The following is a 22,358-nucleotide window of genomic DNA, read 5'->3' on the forward strand; positions in this document are numbered from 1 at the left end:
TCACCTCTGAAATATTCTTGTTTTCTTGAATCCTCTTCACTTCAACTTCAGTGCACTAGGATGAAAGAATGCATGGTTGTATAATATTGTAATTTTCAATCATTTCCATTTCAGTGTCTTACATGTAGAAAGTGGTCATGTGTACTAAAAACTGGTTCCAAGTACTTCAGCCCATAACCTTTAACAATTTGCGATTGTTTAAAAGCAACGCTATGTTGAGAATATTCACGTACATAAATTTTTCCAATTTTTTTTTTGTGCAGGGAGAACGGATTATACTCTTGCAGCATAGTGTGTTCCTGTTCCCAGTGACATATACACACATAAAAAAAAAGTTTTGCATCACCTTGGTTCCGAGAGTTCCGGAACCTGTACAGAAGGCTGGAATAGAGATCAACATAAACATCATTTCCGCCCTTTTTATTGTGAAACAAAACCACACATTGCAAGTTGTACCACCACACAGCGAGACCATTAGAGGTGGTGGTCCAGATTGCTGTACACACTGGTACATCTAATACCCAGTAGCACATCCTCTTGCGTTGATGCATGCCTGTATTCATCATGACACACTATCCACAAGTTCATCAAGGCACTGTTGATCCAAATTGCCCCACTCCTCAACGGCGATTTGGCATAGATCCCTCAGAGTGGTTGGTGGGTCACATCATCCATAAACAGCCCTTTTAAATCTATCCCAGGCATGTTTCATATGGTTCATGTTTGGAGAACATGCTGGCCACTCTAGTCGAGCGATGTCATTGTCCTGAAAGAAGTCATTCGCAAGATGTGCACAATGAGAGTGCGAATTGTTGTCCATGAAGTTGAATGCCCCGCCAATATGCTGCCAATATGGTTGCACTATTGGTCGGAGGATGACATTCATGTATTGTACAGCCGTTACGTATTGTATAGCAGTGAACGTCGGCCCCACATAATGCCACCCCAAAACAGCAGGGAACCTCCACCATGCTGCACTCACTGGACAGTGTGTCTAAGGCGTTCAGCCTGACCGGCTTGCCTCCAAACACGTCTCCGACAATTGTCTGATTGAAGGCATATGTGACACTCCTCGGCGAAGGGAATTTGATGCCAATCCTGAGCGCATCCATTCGGCATGTTGTTGGGCCCATCTGTACCATGCTGCATAGTGCCATGGTTGCAAAGATGGACCACACCATGGATGTCGGGAGTTAAGTTGCATATCATGTAGTCTTATTGCGCACAGTTTGAGTCATAACACGATGTCCTGTGGCTACACGAAGATCATTATTCAACATGGTGGTGTTGCTGTCAGGGTTCCTCCAAGCCATCACCCATAGGTAGCAGTCATCTACTGCAGTAGTAGCCCTTGGTCAGCCTGAGCGAGGTATGTCTTTGACAATTCCTGTCTCTCTGTATATCCTCCATGCCCGAAGAACATTGTTTTGGTTCACTCTGAGATTCTTGGACACTTTCCTTGTTGAGAGCCCTTTGTAGCACAAAGTAACAATGCAGATGTGATCGAACCACAGTATTGACCATCTAGGCATGGTTGAACTACAGACGACACAAGCCATGTACATCCTTCCTGGTGGAATGGCTGGAATTGAGCAGCTGTTGGACCCCCTCCATCTAATAGACAGTACTCATGCATGGTCGTTTACATCTTTGGGTGGGTTTAGTAATATCTCTGAACAATCAAAGAGACTGTGTCTGTGATACAATATCCACAGTCAACGTCTATCTTCAGGAGTTCTGGGAACTGGGGTGATGCAAAACTTTTTTTGATGTGTGTTATTTTTCTATTTCCATCAGTTCCTCCCAACTCCATTTTTGTTCCTCTTCCCACTGTCTCCCCGTACTCCACACATCCCACATTGCTACGTCCCACCTCTACACATCCCTCCTTGTCCACATCACTCCCTTGTTCATCCTTCCCTCCACACTCGCTTCCTCCCCACATCCTTTCCTCCTTACAGCCCTCCCTCCCTCCCTTCCTTCAAACCTTCCTTGCTCTCCCATTTGTCCACTCCCCGCATTCACCCCCTCCCTGTATTCCCGCTCATTTTCCCCTCTTCTCATATTTCCCCCCTCTCCTTGCATTCCCCTCTCCTCCACACGTGTCCCCACAATTCCCCCCTCCCCACAATTCCCCCCTTCCCACAGTTACCCCCCCTTCCCACAGTTCCTCCCTCCCCACAATTCCCCCCCTCCTCCCCACAATTCCCCCACCCCTCCTCCCCACAATTCCCCCCCCCTCCTCCCCACAATTCCCCCCCCCCCTCTTCTTACATTTCCCTCCTATTCCTACGTTTCCCCCCTCCCCTATTTGCCCCATTCCTTGCAATTTTCCTATTCCACCCATTTCCTCCATTCTCCACACCACACTTCACCTCACCTCACATTTATCCCGTCCCACATTCCTCTTCCCCTTCCCCCCTCCCTTATACCAAATCCCACACCTCCCGTAATACGGTGTGGGATTTCAATGTGTGACAGGACTGTAAACAAATAAAGAAGTATTTGTGTAACTTTATGTTTTCTAGGTGATAGTTGAAATGTTGACTGTTCTTTGTATCATGTACTTTATTTTTACAACATGAAAATATGCAACACTACATATTACACATGGGAATTCCACCCAGGAAGTGTGACTTTGTGTAAAGGAACCATCACTGTGTTTGTGAATTTCTTCACTGTGATAACTCTCAGATCTTTGTTGTGAAATAATGCAATTTCAGATAAAAATTAATTTTTCCATCGTTGATTGTAAAAGTATCATAGTAATTTCAGTATTTTATTTTTAGGAATGTGTCAAAAATAACAGAGGTACTGTTTATGACCTTATGGCGAGCCATGGTGATAAGCACAACCTTATAAGGCTAACAATAATGAACAAGGATTTTGAAAGAGTAATTCGTCACCATATCAATGAAAATAGCTATTTGGCAGGTAAAGGTTACAGTTGTAAAAATTTTCTCAGCTGTAGGTATAATTCTATTTGGTTATTGTAAGTACAAGCTACTTACAAATTCCAATATGTTGATTTGCATTTTAAAAATAATCTTGGTTGCTCGAACAATTATATTCTGATCTTATAAATGGATATTATTCTAAACTCAAAACTGTTTACATGCATGTCAGCAATGTTGGCTTTAGGGTTCAACTATTTGACTAAGAATTCTTTCTGCATGAGATTTACAAACTTGGTACTGTATGATTATGTTAAATTGTGGAATAATTTAGATTAATGATCAGTGGTGTGTAACTTCATTCTATGTTGTTGTTGTTGTTGTTGGTGGTGGTGGTGGTGGTCGTGGACTTCAGTCTTCAGTCCAATGATTTGATTTCATACAGCTTTCCAAACTAGCCTACTCTGTGCAAGACCCGTCAACTCTGTATAAACACTGCAATAAAGTATTACATCATTATAGATTAGCATGAGTGTGACGAACTTTCAAGTAGGATTGTACCACACCATACCATACATTACTTCTGTACTCATTCACTTTTTTGTAACATGTCTTTTAGATGTGATCAATCTCCAGACAAATTGAAATACTCATTGGTGAACCCACTGTATTAAAAGCTGGACTGAATTTGATGCATTCCAGCTGTAAAGCCTTATAAGGAAATTTGGTACAGATCTACAAATTCAAGAGGAAACAAACACGTAAATGCTAATGCTGTTGCTACCTGACTAATAAACATTTCAAAAGCTAAACTATATAAACCACATAGAAAACTGTGAAGAAACAGCTGTACACAGAGAAATCTTGTTTGGAATCTCTCCTTCAGTATGCATATGACTCTGACATACATGAACCCTCCTTATTCCTGAACTCTCTGAGGACAAATAAAGCTACAGGATTTGATGGGGTGTATTCAGCGTTCCTTAAAGCTGTAGGTCTCCAGACAAAGCAATGGCCCCTAGAATTCTTCAACAAAATACTGCAAACTGCAAAACTGTCAAAGATGTTCAAAGTAATCATTGTTTTGAAACCAGACAAAGAAGGAACTGATGCAGTTAAGTATCAATCTGTCTCCCGTGTCAACATGAAATATAAATTACTGTAGAGACTAATCCTCAGCTTCATCCAACACATAATTGATAAAATAATCCTAATTGAGCAGGGTGGCCTTAGAAAAAATCAGAGTTGCTGACATCAAGTGCTAATGCTCACAACATTGGTTGAATCTGGATTTCAGGAAAGCGTCAAATTGGTAGCAGCTTCGTCGACATGATGGCAATACGTGAAGAAGTATGGGGAGAAGAGCTGATGCTCAAGTTTGTTGATGTAATTCCATGTTAGGAGCAAGCAAGGATGGAAGGTTTTCAGTTTCTTGAGTGTAAGAGTTACCAGATGCAGAAGCCTAAACATGCCTGCCTCAGGGATCAGTCCCAACTCTGGTATTGCATAATTTATATGTCAACAATATTTCAGCTACTAGCTCCAAGAAAATCCACTGTACATATGACCTGACTGTAGTATATCAGAACAAAGATATTGAGCATTGTAAAACTACACCCTTAAGTGACCTCACTATACTGAACAAGTATTTTTGCAAATGGAACTCCAACCAAACCCAAGTAAAACAGAGGTAAGAGCATTCCATCTCCATAATACAGAGACCAACAGGAAGATAGATGTTATGTTACAGGATTAGAGTTTCCCATAACTATATCCATAAATATCTTTGTTACCTCGATTGGACACTGTCATTTAAGCAGCATGGCATGAAACTGTCAAAGAAGCTTGGCTCAAATGATTCTACTCCACAAAGTAAGTGGAAGTAACACTGGAGCGAATGTATATTCACCACACACTACTGCAGTTTCTCTTGTTTACTTAGCTGCTGAAAGTTGTGCTACTGCATGGGAAAACAGCACACTTACAATTGGGATAGTTGTATTCTAAATGAAGCCAAGAGGACCATTATTGGCACTTACATCTACTCCCAGTCAGTGGTTGCCTGTTCTGTCCAACATTTCCACTCTGCATATCAGAAGAAAAGTAGGCAAGGTGCAAATTCTCAAGAAGATAGGACTGCATAAGAATTCATTTCTAAGTAGTGTTTTCCAGAATTTTAACAGCTATTCACCTGAAGTCACTCAAGCCACCATGGGCTGATCTTTGGGCCACATACAGTGTCAGTGAGAAATGGAAACAATGCTGGAATGAATATCCACCCCAGAATATCTATCTAATTCAAAGCCCATTGAGGACAGTTGCAGGGTTCGATCTCCTCAATATGAATGGTCGAAACTCGAACACATCTTAATGGGACAATGGAGATTTGACCAGTCTTGAAGAAGTGGCTATAGTGAAAGTGCTGCATGTGTCTCTATTGTGGAGAAACAGTCATTAACATATATTGTGGAGAACTGCCCACTCCCATCATTTTAAATGTGGTCTGAAAGACTTGGATGAAGTGACACCATGTGCTGCGATCTGATTGTCAAATTTGAACATTAGCCTATGTGCATGTATATGTTATGCTAACTCATATGATTATAATAAAAAAATTTAAAAATGGTGAAAGAGATACATAGACAATTAACAACTAATTTATTTGCTGTCAGTGTTTTCAAAAGGTTTTTAGAAAGTATCATGTAGGGGAGTAATGACAAATCTCAGTACACATAATTTGTTGTCACTAAACCTGACAGATATCACAAAAATTGTTCTCTTTGCAGATGACCCAAGTATTGTTGTGAAAGATGTGAACATAATATAAATGATTTAGCTGTTAAGGGAGTCAGCAACATCTGCATGTAGCTTTCAGAGAGCAGATGATGCCAAACTGTAACAAAATGCTATGCATACATTTCTATTGTGAAACTCTTGTAAAAGCAAAATTTTATTGTATAAAGTTGGTAAAACCATCAATGAAGTCAACCATTTTAAATTTGTAGGACTGAGAATAGATGGAAGGTTTTCTTGGAAGTGCCACATTCAAGATCTTTTGCAGAAACTGAATGGTGCTATCTTCACGATAAGAATGATGTCCACTGCCTCTGACACAAAATACAAAGACCTGTTTAATTTGCTTATTTTTACTCGATTATCTCAAAAATTTAGGAGTAACGCTGTGCGCTCATCAAGCACATTTTAGCTCAGAAAAGGGCAGTCAAACTGATCTGCAATGTCATTTTGCAAACTTCTTGTAGACCATGGCTCAGGTGTCTCTGAATTATAACTCTTCCATCCCTGTACATATACCGAGGTGACAAATGTCATATCGAATTGGACTTACTTTTGCACAGCGTAGTGCAGCAACTCGATGTAGCATGGACTCAACAAGTTGTTGGAAGTCCCTGTAGAAATACTGAGGTGTGCTGCCTCTACAGCCATCTGTAATTGCAAAAGTGTTGGTGGTGCAGGAGGTTGTGCACAAACTGACCTCTTGCCTATGTCCCATAAATGTTCAATGTGATTCATATGATGCTACTTCTGTCATGTACAGGACTTCCTTGCAGTATCTGAGGACTTTCCTATGTAATGCGTTATTTATACATGTACTCTCTGTTTTTTGTGTTTTGTTGATACTTTAGTTCTTTGTTTACAAATTATCTAAACAGCATTCTGTAAATTATGTACTACCTCATATCATGACCAAATAGCTATGGCTTGCATGATTCCATGGGACCTTTTAAATACATAAATATACCTATATTCAATTGAAGCTGCTTACTATATTTAATTCTTGATATCCTTCTGAAATTTTTATCCCACACACTTCCCTTCATTATCAAATTGACAATTTGTTGGTGCCCCATCATGATGTCATATTAACCAATCCCTTCTTTTAATGAAATTCAGTATCTCCTATGTAGTTATTCAATCTACCCATCTACTCTTCTGCATAACCAGATTTTAAAAGTTTCTATTCTCTTCCTGTTTGAAATGTTTATCATTCACATTTCCCTTCCATACAGCACTGCACTCTGAGCAAATGCCTTCCCAGAAGGCCTTACCAGTATTCAGTGTTAACAAAATCCTCTTTTTCAGGTATGATTTTCTTATTATTATCAGTGTGCTTCTTATATCTTTTCTACTTCAGTTTTGCCACATATTTTGCTGCCCAAATATCAAAACTCATCTACTACTTTTAGTATCTCATTTTCTATTCTAATTCCCTCAGTATTGCCTGATTTCATTTGACTACATACCATTACTCTTGTTGTACTGTGGTATTCACACACGTCAGCACTTGCATTCTTCATATTTGGAATTATTACACTCTCCTCAAAGTCTGAGGGTATTCCACCTGTCTCATATGTCCTGCACACCAGGTGGAATAGTTTTGCCATGGCTGGCTCAAGTTATAAGTAATTCTGAGGGAATGCCACATATTCCAGGCACTTGTTTTGAATTAGGTCTTTCAGTGTTCTTTCAAAAGCTTGTAACAATTAGTTCCCATTTCATCTTCATCTACTTCCTCTTGCTTCTGTATAATATTTTTTTGAAGTTCATTTCTCTTATATATGAAACCTATATATTCCTTCCATCATTCAGCTTTCCCGTCTGTGTTTAGTAATCGCTTGCCGTCTGAGCTAGACATAACAAAACTATTCCCCCTGGTGTGCAGGCTATATGAGATGGGAAAAATACTTTCACAAATCAAGAAGAATGTGATAATACCATTTCATTAAGCTGCCTCTCTTTTTCATAGGTCTGTGTAATTATCTTTCCCATAGGCATATGTGCTTGCATTACTGCTCTAGCCGTTCCTGGTTAGCCCTTTTGCACATCCTGTGAATTTCACATTTCAGATTCTGTATTACCTTTATTCTGCTTCATTTGCTATGTTTTTATATTTTCACCTTAAATTCAATATTTCTTGTGTCTTATCCATGGATGTTTACTGGAACCTGTCTTTTTGCATGTTTGATCCTCTACTGCCTTTACTATTTCATCTCTTAAAGCTACCTATTCCTCATCTATTGTGTTCATTTTGCTTTTCAGTCAGTGATTACATAAAACTCTCTTTGAAATGTTCAACAGACACTCATTACAATTTATCTGTGACCCATCTTCTAATATTCCTACCTTTCTTCAGTTTCTTCAGTATTAATCTGCTATTCATAACTAAGAGCCCTTATCTGCTCCTGGAAATTTTTTTGCTGTTTAGAATCTGGTTTTGAAATCTCTGTCTTACTGTTGTGTAATGTACCTGAAACTTTCCAGTGTATTTTTCCGTCTGCACCTTTTCCTGTTCCACTCACCACAATCACAATTAAAATTTCCTTTCCTTTAACTACCTCAATATTTTTTTTATATCAGCAAACATTCTCTCAATCTCTTCATCTGTAGAGCTAACTGGCAAACAAATGTGATCTACAGTGAAGCCTATTGGCTTCATGTCTGTCTTGGTTACAATCATAAGTTCATGTAGCTATTCATAATGCTTTACTACCAGCTTTCCTATTTTTTTCATTACTATCTTTTTATGTATGGCTTTTATCATGTATATATTTGTCACATATTTTACACACATCTCCTACCACCCCCTCTCTCTTTTTCCAGCTCTTCCTCCCCCTCTCTCTTTTTCCAGCTCTTCCTCCCCCCTCTCTTTTTACATCTCTTCCTCCCCCTCTCTCTGTCCATCCCATCCTACCCCCAATTTTCTGTCCCCTTCTCCCCACTTCTCTGTACATCCCCACCTCCTCCATCTCCCTGTCCTTACCCTCCTCCCCCATCTATCTGTCCTTCCCCTCCTCCCCCATCTCTCTGTCCTTCCCCTCCTCCCCCATCTCTCTGTCCTTCCCCTCCTCCCCCATCTCTCTGTCCTTCCCCTCCTCCCCCAGCTCTCTGTCCATCTTCCTCCTCCTCCTCCCTCTGTCCATCTTCCTCTTCCTCCTCCTTCTCCCTCTGTCCATCTCATCCTTTCCATCCCTCTGTCCATCTCATCCTTCCACCCTCCCTCCGTCCATCTCATCCTTCCACCCTCCCTCTGTCCACCTCCTCCTCATCCCTCTCTTTTCTTCCCCCTCTGACTCTTTACTCACCCAAGCAGAAATCCCTTTCTTCATGCCACCATACTTCACTATTTCCCCTATACCTAACCTATCAACCTATCAATTACCCTTTTTAAATTCTGTGAGATATGTATCAGAATGCCAGTTTTGTTTGTCCTGATGGCAACGTTGCCCTGAGTAGTCTCCACCCATCAATCTGAATGGAGACTATTTTATCCCAGGAATATTTTAACCAAGAGGATGCCATTCATTAAGCCACACAGCAGATTTGAATATCCACAGAAAAATAACAGCTGTAGTTTCTCGTTACTTGCAGCTGTCCTCAGCAACAAATAGCAAGCCCATGGTGTCTGAGGCCAAATTAATCAGTCATACAGACTGTTGCCTCTGAAATTAATGGAGTGGATGCTGTGCTTTTCTTTGGGAACCACGGACGTGTATGAACACTGCAAGATTCGTGGTTCGTAGTTGTTGGTGTGACCGTTCTCTGTAACATATATAAATATTCCTTTTATAAATTAAAATATCTTATATTGATGCACTATAAAATTTGTTTTCATTCTAGATGCATTTGCCGTTTTATTTTCAAGGCATCTTTATTAGATTTTTTTAGTTACTCACATGTCATGCCAAAATCTGTGCAGGTTCTGGTAGGATAAAAAAAAACACTGATATGCATTTAATATAAACAGCAAAATGTGTCTGTAATGTAAATAAATATTGTATTGCAGTAAGAAAAAATGTTTTGATTCCTATAACAAATTTATAACTTTTCTTCACTCCAATGCATGGCAGATCTTAATCACATACATATGTTAATCACATACACTCATCAAAAAAAGTTTTGCATCACCCCGGCTCCTAGAACTTCTGAAGATAGACGTTGACTGTGAATATCATATCACAGATACGGTCCCTTTGACTGTCCAGAGATGTCACTAAACCCACCCAAAAATGTAAACAACCATACATGAGCAGCACATATTAGATGGAGTGGGTCCAACAGCCACACATTAGATGGAGGGGGTCCGACAGCCGAACAGTTCCAGTCATTCCACCTCATGTTGTCTGTAGTTCAACTATGCCCAGACAGTCAGTACCGTGGATTGATCACATCCGCATTGTTACTTTGTGCCAGGAAGGGCTCTCAACAAGGGAAGTGTCCAGGCATTTCAGAGTGAAACAGAACGATGTTCGGACATGGAGGAGATACAAAGAGACAGGAACTGCCGATGACATGCCTCACTCGGGCTGCCCAAGGGCTACTACTGCAGTGGATGACCACTACCTACAGATTATGGCTCGAAGGAACCCTGACAGCAATGTCTTGACTGATGAGTGTCACGTATGCCTTCAACCAGACAATCGTCAGAGACGTGTTTGGAGGCAACCCGGTCAGGCTAAACACCTTAGCCACACTGTCCTGTGAGTACAGCAAGGTGGGGGTTCCCTCCTGTTTTAGGGTGGCATTATGTGAGGCTGATGTACGTCGCTGGTGGTCATGGATTACCCCATAACACCTGTACAGTACATGAATGCCATCCTCTGTGCAGTGTTACGTGGCTTTATGCTTAATTACAGACTTACTATTTTATCAGTTGAAGAAAGCAGAATATGTCTTCCTTTGACATTGTCCAACGACGACCTAGGAAGCTCGACACCCTCGCGGCCCAGTCTCTTCCATGTCTCACGGTAGTTTGCAGCATTCGTTTTATTCCTTGCTCACCTGCCGCTACGTCAAATTTTCGTGGTGATTGTTGGGCAATGTCTTTCACGTTATCTGCAACATAAATAAACTTTCTTCACACAGTATTTCTTAAAACCCAAAAACAAACTTAAAGAACACAACAATAATAATAATAATAATAATAATAATAATAATAACTGTTCTTACAATTATTTGTATAAGTCTTGGTCGATTTAATGAGGGGTGGGACAGGCCTAAGCCTTGTGACACCACATTTGACCGATAGTGCAACCATATCATCAGCATATTGGTGAGGCATTCATCTTCATGGATGACTATTCATGCCCCCATCGTGCACATCTCGTGAATGACTTCCTTCAGGATAACGACATTGTTCGACTAGAGCGGCCAGCATGTTCTCCAGACATGAACCCTATCGAACATGCCTGGGATAGATTGAAAAGGGCTGTTTATGGATGACGTGACTCACCAACCACTCTGAGGTATGTATTACAAATCACTGTTGAGGAATGGGACAATCTGGTCTAACAGTGCCTTAATGAACTTGGGGATAGTATGCCACAATGAATACAGGCATGCTTCAATGCAAGAGGTTGTGCTACTGGGTATTAGAGGTACCGGTGTGTACAGCAATCTGGAACACCACCTGTGAAGGTCTCATTGTATGGTGGTACGACATGCAATGCGTGGTTTTCATGAGCAGTAAAAAGGGTAGAAATGATTTTTTATGTTGATGTCTATTCCAATTTTCTGAACAAGTCCCGGATCTCTCAGAATCGAAGTGATGGAAACCTTTTTTTGATGTGTGTATTTGCTGTTCACCAAACTGGTAGGCTACTTAGACATCTACTGACTGTCTTCAGAGGTGTAACAGTTTTCTGACAATTGCTCATTACTTGATGATAGGAGAAACACTGAATATATTAAGGTATCCAGTGTAACTACAGATGAAATGCTATGCCAGGTATGAAATAGAAACTTGATGTACCAAACTCAACTACCAAAATCAGATCATTATATGAAGTTACATGAAATATAAACTGGCCTTCGTTTTCTCTAGTGACCTTCAAGGGGAACTGGACCCTCCCATTTAGTCAGGCATATTAGGAGGTTCCCACCATTGTTTTATTGTAGAATGTCCACAGCTGTGTTAATTTGGTGGCTTCCAGGATAATTGGAAATCAACTGTTAAGTGGAATTATGCTACATATAGTTATAAAATTACTCGTGGAGGCAAATGTTGGGTTGAAGAAAATTTGGGGCAGACACGGCAATACTCAAAATCAGTGTTGTCAAAATCTCAAGTCAAATTTAATAATAAAATTTTTTACTGTGTGCCAGACGTTGTACAGAAAATGAGCCATTGGCACCAGCTCAATGACTGTATTACTCACTGTTACACTGAAACAGTATCCTGATTAGGAACAGTCATTAGTTGATGGTTACGGCCATAAAACGGAAAGTTCACAGTAGTTCTGAAATATGCTATCCATAAAAAGAGATGAAATTTACAGAAATTTCTCAACTGTGACTCTAGCATTACACACACATCAAAGTTTGTCAGAGGCTTGTGATCACTATGATATGGAAGGGGATAAAAAAAAATTGTTACCTGAATCATTATGCAACAGATCCAAAAAGAAACAGCAAGAGATGATGAAAAAGGGGGTGAACAGGATCCAGTCAATGTGGAATTTGTTTGTTAATGTGCAAAGATGTGTCATTATTTCTTTGGTTTTAAAAGCAAAGTTTATTGACTTTGACAAAGACTGAAAGACCATTAATTCTGTGTGTTACTGCATGCTTTTGGAAAAAAAAATGCAGGCTGCCTGTCAGTTTAAAATATGGAACTGTACAAGAAAAGATGGTGTTGACATCAATTAAATGTTTTGGGCAGTAGCACAGGTATCAGATTGATCTGGGAATGATGGACAGCATGGTCCAGTTTGCTGTTCGCCAGAATTTGGTGGTGGCTATCATCCAGGGGACAGCTGGTTGGTAGTCATACCAACATAAAAAACTGAGCATTGATTGCAGCAGAGCTGATATATAACATGGCTACTCTCACAGTTGGCCTGACCTCTGAAGGGGTAGGATAATCCTGTGACAGGACTGGGATAGGGAGTGCTGCATGGGTAGATTGGGCAAGGTTTGCACCTGGGTCTTCCACAGGGATATGATCCTTGTGGCAAGGGTTCGGGAGTGGCATTGGGATGGATTAGGATGTTGTGAAGGCTGGGTGGGCAATGGAACACCACTTCAGGAGAGGTGGTAAGGATCTTGGTTAGGGCATCCCTAATTTGAGGGCATGATGATAGATAATCAAAGCTCTGATGAGTGATGTGATTCAGTTGATCCAGTCTTGGGTGTTATTGGAAGACGAAGGTGGTGCTCCTTTGTACCTGGTTCTTTGGGGTTGTGGGAGGATTTGGGGTATGTGGGGATATGGAATGGAAAATCTCTTTGCAGACTAGGTCTGGGGGATAGTGTCTGTCTTAGAAGGTCTTTGTGAGACATTCAGCAAACTGGGCAAGGGAACTCCTGTCACTGCAGATACTCCATCCGCAGGTGGCCAGGCTGTATGGGAGGGATTTTTTAGTATTGAAGGAATGACAACTGTCAAAATGCAGGTACTGTTGGTGTGGCGAGTTTAATGTGGAACAGAGGTGTGGATGGAGCCATCAGAGAGGAGAAGGTCAAAAATTTGGAGGTACGCCCATGCGACATGATGTCTCCCTACATCATAACACCTGGACCACCAAAATGATCCTGTTCAATGATGCTCATGGGTGCATTATATGTTACACCTCTCAGCATATGAGGGTACATCCAGAATCACTGCTTGGACTGAATCTGCTCACAACCGAGAAGAGCACATGACACCAATCCTCTTTGATCATTCAGTTCATTTGCTCTTGCATCACAAATAGTGCTGTTGTTGTGTGGATGTTAACAGATCACAGTTTATTGGTCATCAGGCAAAGAGACCACTGGCATGCAGTCTCTGTGCCACTGCTGAGTGTGAGACTGTGTGCCTTTCAATCCTGTTAAATGTGGTTGCAATTGCATCTGCTGTTTGACTTGGACACATTCTTGCCTCTTGCACAATGTGGCTGTCAACTGCTGCTGCAGTTGACCATGGTCAACGACCACTTCTCTTTCAGGCAGCAGTGCTTGTGGTTTGGAATGCTCCCCATGCACATGAAACAATGCTGTGAGTAATAACGAACTCTTGAGCTACGCTGGTACACTTTGTCTTTCTCTCAGTTTCGTGATGATTCTTCTTCATGTGTAGTTATCTGTATTTTGTCTCCAGGTCATGCTGTAATGAAGTACGCCACCATAGTACACTGTAATGGCCTGCTGATACACAAATACAGTCTTTCCCCATTCCTTCAACTGCCTCATGTTGCAGGACCAGCTGTAGTTATGCTGACCTCATTCCATGTGACACCAAGCTTTCTGTGCACAACTTGCAGACCTCTGACAGCAAGCCCCCTCACTTTCATTCATTTTTACTGATGAGTTAATATATTATGTTATTTTACCTGCCTCATTCTTAGCTTCTACAGAGCAGTACAGAACACTAATTTGACTCATTCTTGAATACTGCTTGAGTATTTTGGATCCCCAGCAGATCAGGTTAATGGAGGACATTGAAACAGTTGAGAGGCATGCTGCTGAATTTGCTAGTACATATTAGGTTCAGTATACACATAAATATTACAGAGATGCTTTGGGAATTCAGATGGAAGACCCTGGAGGAAGTACGACATTGTTTTCACAAGAAACTATTGAGAAAATTTTAAAAAATCTTTATTTGCAGCTGACTGTCTAGCAGACCACGTAATTGTCACAACATTTAATTTAACCTATTACACTGTGAAGGAAAAATATGATTGAAACCAATTTTGTCAGTGCATTAGATATATGGTAATACATAAACATGTAGTACTGGAGAGCTAAACATGAGTCCTGCCTCAGAGTAGCTAACATGTGCAGCAGCCAGGGCCTCCAAATGTAGTATGTAACGAAAGATGGGCTGGATATGTTCCTGGTGAACTGCTCTCTACACAGTTTGGCAGAGAGGCCACCAATACCAACAATGGCTGCTGGAAAACTGCAGTGAAAAAGTTGTTGTTGAACTATGGCCTAGAAATATTTGGTGGGTGATAGGGCAAGTGTACTTTCAGGCCATAATAGCAGTGATTCCTGTCTTCGTAGCTATCAATACATATGAATCTAGATTACATGCTTTGTATAATGGCCTCCTAAACAACCAAATTGGTATTTGTCTGCTGTGTCACTCAGCAATGGAGGCTGTAATATTGATATCACCACACTACATGTAACACCCAAGTACATAATTTTAGGACAAGTTGTGCCAAGATTCATCCGAAGACCAGTATCAGTTGCAAATCAATTTAGAAAAGATTGCTGTATGGTGTGTCAGGTGGCAGTTGACGCTAAATAACGAAAAGTGTGAGATGATCCACATGAGTTCCAAAAGAAATCCGTTGGAATTCGATTACTCGATAAATAGTACAATTCTCAAGGCTGTCAATTCAACTAAGTACATGGGTGTTAAAATTACGAACAACTTCAGTTGGAAGGACCACATAGATAATATTGTCGGGAAGGCGAGCCAAAGGTTGCGTTTCATTGGCAGGACACTTAGAAGATGCAACAAGTCCACTAAAGAGACAGCTTACACTACACTCGTTTGTCCTCTGTTAGAATATTGCTGCGCAGTGTGGGATCCTTACCAGGTGGGATTGACGGAGGACATCGAAAGGGTGCAAAAAAGGGCAGCTCGTTTTGTATTATCGCGTTATAGGGGAGAGAGTGTGGCAGATATGATACACGAGTTGGGATGGAAGTAATTACAGCAAAGACGTTTTTCGTCGCGGCAAGACCTTTTTACGAAATTTCAGTCACCAACTTTCTCTTCCGAGTGCGAAAATATTTTCTTGAGCCCAACCTACATAGGTAGGAATGATCATCAAAATAAAATAAGAGAAATCAGAGCTCGAACAGAAAGGTTTAGGTGTTCGTTTTTCCCGCGCGCTGTTCGGGAGTGGAATAGTAGAGAGATAGTATGATTGTGGTTCGATGAACCCTCTGCCAAGCACTTAAATGTGAATTGCAGAGTAGTCATGTAGATGTAGATGTAGATGTAGATGTAGCCAATCAGTTTAATAGAACAGTATGATAAGTGAACATTGTGGTGGAATGTCTTCTCTGTTTTGGGACAATATAAACTAACACAATGGCATACAGTTTATGATCCCAGGCCACAGTCGATAGAATGGGACAATTGATGCAGAGAGATCTGCTGTGCTGTGGTCACAGTGCATGTTGTTATACCTGCTTGTTCATGTGTACAACCCTTTCCTACCCACTGGTTCTCCTCCCTTGACTGCCAAGCAGCATATCGTGATATTAAAAACGCATCTCACAGGCTTTGACATCACTTCCCTTACATTTCTATTTTATTTTTTTGGATTTTTATTAAATGAGCTACTGTAACAGACATCTCTAGGCTTGTAAGAAAGGGCACTAGAGCCTGTGTGCAGATCATTTCTCTGCAGTTGTAATTACTTATTGCTGGTGCACTGTTCAGCACATCTTCGGAATTGGGAGTGATCTGGGCCATCCTTCCTGTGTATTAAAATTTTCACAACAAACAATAGTGTATGTTGGAAAGTAGGACTGTTTTGTTTTGTGATATTATATTTTGGTAGGGGGAAAATGCATCAAATTGTATTTCAGCCATACACATCCATCTTTGATGCTGTCTGTGAAAATCTTAGCACTGAGAACTATTCTATAAATGTATATACTAAGATGGCATCTTTTCTTTCGGACATGTCTGAAAGAACAGATACCATCGGTGACCATGCAGCTCTTTAGAATGAAATTACAATGATATGGACACTGTTAGCTGCTTGTAGGTGTTGACATACGTCAACAGGGACTAATGAAAATGTGTGCCCCGACTGGGACTCGAACCTGGGATCTCCTGCTTACATGGCAGACGCTCTATCCATCTGAGCCACTGAGGACACAGAGGATAGCACGACTGCAGGGATTTATCTCTGGCACGCCTCCCGCGAAACCCACATTCTCAACGTATTGTCCCGCACTACATTCGTATTATATTCTATAAATATTGTTAAGAGATGTTTTCTTATCCTGTCATAATTTTGTTTGAACAAACACTGGTATTGAAGTACAAAATTGACTTACCATATGTAAAATATATGTGGTAAAATTTTATTTTTCAATGTGTTAATTACATAACTCACTCTTCCAGCACTTGATGTGTTAAAGACTCAGAACAGGAAGGAACTCTTTTACCAGTTTACACCAGTGCTAATACAGGCAATTCCTCGAGAAACAGTGCAAGTCCTCATTGAAAAAGGTCGAAGTCTTAGTCCAACTAAACTACTGCCAGCACTTGTGAGCTGTGACCGTGAGCAGGTTTGTAAAACTGAAAGTTCCTAGGTATTGAAAGAATATTTATTAAAATGGAATATCAGGGTATTGAAGGAAAATCCAATCAAGAAAATAATAAACTTGAGACAGGACTGCTGGCGAGAACCTTCAGGACAAGAAATATGTAGTACTGGCCGTAGAAAAATAAAAAGTAGAAATGACACAGTGCCTAGCTTTAGAAACTAATAATTCCATCCTTTGGGAAAAGAGAGAGCAGATTGAGGAAAGTTAAAAAGGAAGGGTAGGTCACTCTTACCCCAGAATGAGACAGACCCACCTGTATTGCGGATAGAAGTAGTGTCATTTCTGTTCTTGTAAGTATCAGCAGTACAACAAATTTCATTTCCTGGACGGAAGTAGTGGCCAGAAATTCTGACTTAAATTTACCAGATCTGTAATAATCTGTATAGTTAAAAGAAAATGAAAGAATCTATCCTACACATAACACACGAAATGACAGGTAAAATACATAGGTTATGGTATTACAAGTATTGTTGAAGAACTTCTTCTTGGGAATTAAACACACACACACACACACACACACACACACACACACACACACACACACACACACACCTTCTTTATTACTGTTTCTCCTCTTTTCTTGTGTTTTGTCCCCTACCTTCCCTCTCCATCCCATTGCTTCACTATTCTCCCCCCCCCCCCCCCCCCCCCTCTCTCTCTCTCTCTCTCTCTCTCTCTCTCTCTCTCTCTCTCTCTCTCTCTCACACACACACACACACACACACACACACACACACACACACACCTACCTTCTTTATTATTCTTTCTCCTCCTCCCTTGTGTTCTTGTCCCCCATTCTTCCTCTCCGTCCCTCACTGCTTCTCTGTTGTCCCATTCTCCCCATTCTTCCTCACTGTCACTGTGTGCCAGTATTGAGCAACCACTTTGCAGAGTGAATATCTCATTTTGGTATGGGAGATTTTTTGTCACCTTTTTTTCATAAATAATGCTGCAATTCAAGCAAATTAACTAGCGCAACACTGTGATAATTAAATGCAGCTTGGAATTTTCCTCCTGCCATAGTCAAAGTTTTATTGGACAGAAGAACTGTGAAGACCATGGAACCCAATTGGAAATTGCAGAATTGAAATTATGACAGTGGGAATAGTATGGCATAATATCCACACTGCTTGATACTAGTTAGGTAGAGGGTGCAGGGACACACCAGAAGTCCTTCTGCTGCTCATACACAATCCCCTTGAAAAGATATGATCAGTGCCCAGATGTAATTATGGTCTTCTGGGACAAGCAGTCAGAAGCACATACTTAGTATTGTAAGTTAGTGCTGTGAGCAAACTGAAATGGCAGGTACGTCTTTCTGTGAGATTGACAGACGAGAAATGAATGCTGCAGTGGCTCTGTCCGTAGTTGTGCTGCTTGCATCATATGACTGAGTTCAATATATTTAGATATTACAACCCTTCCTCACTTAAATACACACACGACTAACAGTGACAGTGAAGGGAGGTTGACTAGAACTGATACCCCACCACTGGTTCCATCAGCATCCACTTGAGGTGACCAGTGGTGTTGGTTGCTGGTACTGTTCATCCTGCAGAGGTAAGGTTGGGGTTAGCTTTTTGACATTTTCATTACTGCCAGGGATTTCTGAATACAAACAGAGTACCAGTGCATACTGACTGCTGTTGACTGTTTAAGATGAAGCTGAATGTAATTATTGTATTAAGGATGCAAATGTTTTGTTGCATCAAGAGATCATTGATAAGGAATGCCTTATCATTGATAAAGAATGACAATATAGTCTTTTCAATTTTAGGATGACGTGGGAAACCTTAGAAATAACATTTGTGTAATACTAATAATTAATGAAAACTACCTCACCTGTATTAATAAACATTTCCTGGCAGATTAAAACTGTGTACTGGACTGAGACTTGGACTGTGGATCTTTGCCATTGTGGGCAAGTGCTCTGCCAACTGAGGTGCCCAAGCACAACTCAGTGACCCGTCCTCACTGCTTTACTTCTGCCAGTATCTCGTCTCCTCATTCAAGTCTCAGTCTGGCACACAGTTTTAATCTGCCTGGAAGTTTCATGTCAGCAGACACTCTGCTGCAGAGTGAAAATTTCATTCTGGATTTATTGTGTTACAACAGGTTTCATCCGTAGAACATCTTTGTGTTGCCGACTTGTGCTGAAGTCGTGATACAAATGATCTTGTCATAAGTATTGCTAAAACCAAATCCAGAAACAGTGACCACAGACATTCTGCCAACTGCCTGGCAAATGTATGGTGAGCAGGCACAACAGAATGACACAGCATGCTGTGTGTGTTTACCGTACTACCACCAGGCAGTCAGCAGAATGTTTGTGATTATTGTTTCTGGATTCAACTAGACCATTTATATCATGACTTCAGCACAACTGGGCAACCTGAAGATACTCCAAGAACAAAACTGGCCATACCACAATAAATGTTTAATTGCGCAGGTAAGGCAGTTTTCATTTATCATTAAATTAATGCCTATTGCAGTGCTCAACATAATCGAGATTATTTGTGTAATAATTCACAATGGATATAGAAGCTTCATGGGTTTACCCATGATCTAGGTATTTTATCTTCGACTGCTAATCCTGGGTACTGGGTTTGAAGCCGGCCATTTCTTAACTTTTGAATAAAAATCATCAACAATGATGGCCAAAGATTACTGGCTTAAGAAGTCACCCTCATTTTGCCAACAGCCTTGTCAAAGAGGGTGAAGCAGCTGACATAGGTCCAGGACACTCACTGCTCTTGGGGTGGGAAATTGACCACAAAAGGTTGAAGAATCAGATATTAACAATGACATGAGGGTACATAAGGAAGTGGAAACCACTGCATTATAGACAAATAATTGAAAATTTGTAATGAAGATATCTCCATTGGCAAGAAATTCTGGATTTGTCCCACATTTGCATCTCCGGGGCAGGACTGTCAATGGGAAGGTGACCATGATGAGAAAAGTGACTAACCAATGATACGACAACATTCTATGAGTCATAGCATGGAATGTCAGAAGTTTGAATAAAGTAGGAAAGCTAGAAAATATAAAAAGGGATACGAAGAGGCTCAATCTAGATATTGGAGGAGTCAGTGATGTAAAATGGAAAAAAGATAAGCATTTCTGGTCTGACAAATATAGGGATATCAACAGCAGCAGAAAATACAATAATTGGAGTAGGATTTGTGATTAGGGCAGAGAATGAGTTATTTTAACGGTTCAGTAACAGTGTTGTTCTCACCAGATGCAACAGCAAACCAGTGCTGACCATGATAGTTCAAGTAAAGGTGGCAGCAGATGGAGAGAGAGAAAGTATATGAGGATACTGGATGGGTAATCCAGTATGTAAGGGGAGATGAAAATCTATTAATTGTGGAGGGGGGGTGGGGGAGTTTGAAAGTGGTTGTAGGTGAAGGAATAGAAGAAAGGGTTACAGGAGAATATGGGCTTGAAGGTAGGAATGAGAGAGGAGAAAGTCTAATTGAATTCTGCGATAAATTTGAGATGATAATAGTGAATTCTCTGTTCAAGAGTCACAAGAGCGGCAGATATTGGATTATAAGGAATAACCAGGTGCAGGCATAGACTCAGATCTCAATTTAGTAATGATGAAGAGTAAGTTGAAGTCTAAGAGAATCGTCTGGAAGAGTCAATGTTGAAGGAAGTGGGCAACTGAAGTACTGAGGAATGATGAGACATTTTAAGTTCACTAATGTTGTGGGTACTGCAATAAGAGATACTGGAGTAGGCAGTTCAATTGAAGAGGAGTGGACATCTCACAAGGGGACCACAGACCTGTTAATCAGGGATTTTGATGAGTCTTCAGTATGTTGTAGAGGGACATGGCCTGGGTACCTGGCTAACGGGTTTTCGTGTGATGGCCCCTAGTTTTTGAGAAAATCAATGTTGGAGTTTTATGAGTACCTCCTATAATTGCAACTTTTGACACATTTAAACCAAGCGAGTGTATCGCAGCGGCTAAGGTTCATGGGTACCGTGCTTGTGGTACTGACTTGTCAACCCTGTAATGTTTACTTTTACAGGCAGGTAAAATTTTCACAAAAGTTTCAAAATGCTTCTGACTTGCTGAAGACTAACAGGGAAATAGTTGAGGGAAGTAGTAGTAATAGTAGTAGTAGGCTTCTAAGGGACTCGAAGCTCCCATGCTGATCTCACATGAATCCTTCAGATGCTCCTGTCTTGTGCTGCCTCTTGCCAGTTATTTATTCCCAATCTTTTGTATGTGCAATAAATTTCATTGCGCCAAGTACTCCTGGGTGTCCCCCCCCCCCCCCCCCCCCCCCAAGTGTCTTTTGCCATATGGCTTCTCCCTGTACATTCTTAACATAATTTGGTCTTCTTTCATCGTCATCAGATGTCCAGCCCATTGCAGTCTTGCAGCATTTATTATATTACTATTGTTGGTTGTTGTGATAGCTCATGGATTTCTATGTTGTGTCTTCTCTTCCAAGATTGTGATTCATTGTCATAATGTGGACCAAAGATTTTTCTATAAACTTTATTCTCAAAAACTTGTAAATGGCAATTTTCTGTTTTTGTTAGGCTCCATGTTTCTTCCCCATAGATTAGAACTGGTTTAATGATTGTATTGTATAACTTTATTTTAGATTTCCTAGTCAGCTGTTTGGACTGTAAGAAATTTTGTATTGAATAATAGGCTTGGTTAGCATTGTGCAGTCTCGCTTTTATTTCTGTCTGTCTGTCTGTGATTTTGTTCATCTATCACTGAACCCAGAAATTTGAACTGTTCAACACACTCAAATTTGTGTTCACCAACTATTAGATGTGATTGGTTATCTCTACATCTTTGAACTATCATCATTTACTTTCAGGCCAAGTCTTGACATTTCTGTTGCAAGCTCCACAAATAATTGCCTAATCTCTATTTCACTGTTTCCAATGAGCACTATGTCATCTGCATATGCTAACATGTAATTTTGCTTTCTTGGAGGATCCCAGCAGGTACCAGTTTGAGTTTACTCACAACTCTTTTTAAAGCTATATTGAAGAGAAGGGGGGACAAAGCATATCCTTGTCTTAACCCAGTTTTATTTGTAAAATGATCAGACTTTAATCCATTTAGTAAAACCCTGCTTGTACTTTCATCCATGCATACTTTGCAGAGATTTTTGAATTTAATTG

The 22,358-nt window shown here is 40.6% G+C and overlaps 1 protein-coding gene across 4 annotated transcripts in view; it reads left to right on the forward strand.

The window, feature by feature from the left end:
- The window catches only part of LOC126334735 (vacuolar protein sorting-associated protein 18 homolog), a 259,374-nt gene that overhangs the window by 95,428 nt on the left and 141,588 nt on the right, over nt 1-22,358 (forward strand). For all 4 annotated transcript variants that reach the window (XM_049997277.1, XM_049997278.1, XM_049997279.1 and 1 more), the window contains 2 exons: nt 2,790-2,934; nt 16,990-17,156. In XM_049997277.1, the coding sequence (XP_049853234.1) occupies nt 2,790-2,934; nt 16,990-17,156 (312 nt within the window). The remainder of the gene's footprint in view (nt 1-2,789; nt 2,935-16,989; nt 17,157-22,358) is intronic.

The sequence above is a fragment of the Schistocerca gregaria genome, chromosome 2 (assembly GCF_023897955.1).
Source record: "Schistocerca gregaria isolate iqSchGreg1 chromosome 2, iqSchGreg1.2, whole genome shotgun sequence".
NCBI classification, from domain to species: Eukaryota; Metazoa; Arthropoda; class Insecta; order Orthoptera; family Acrididae; genus Schistocerca; species Schistocerca gregaria.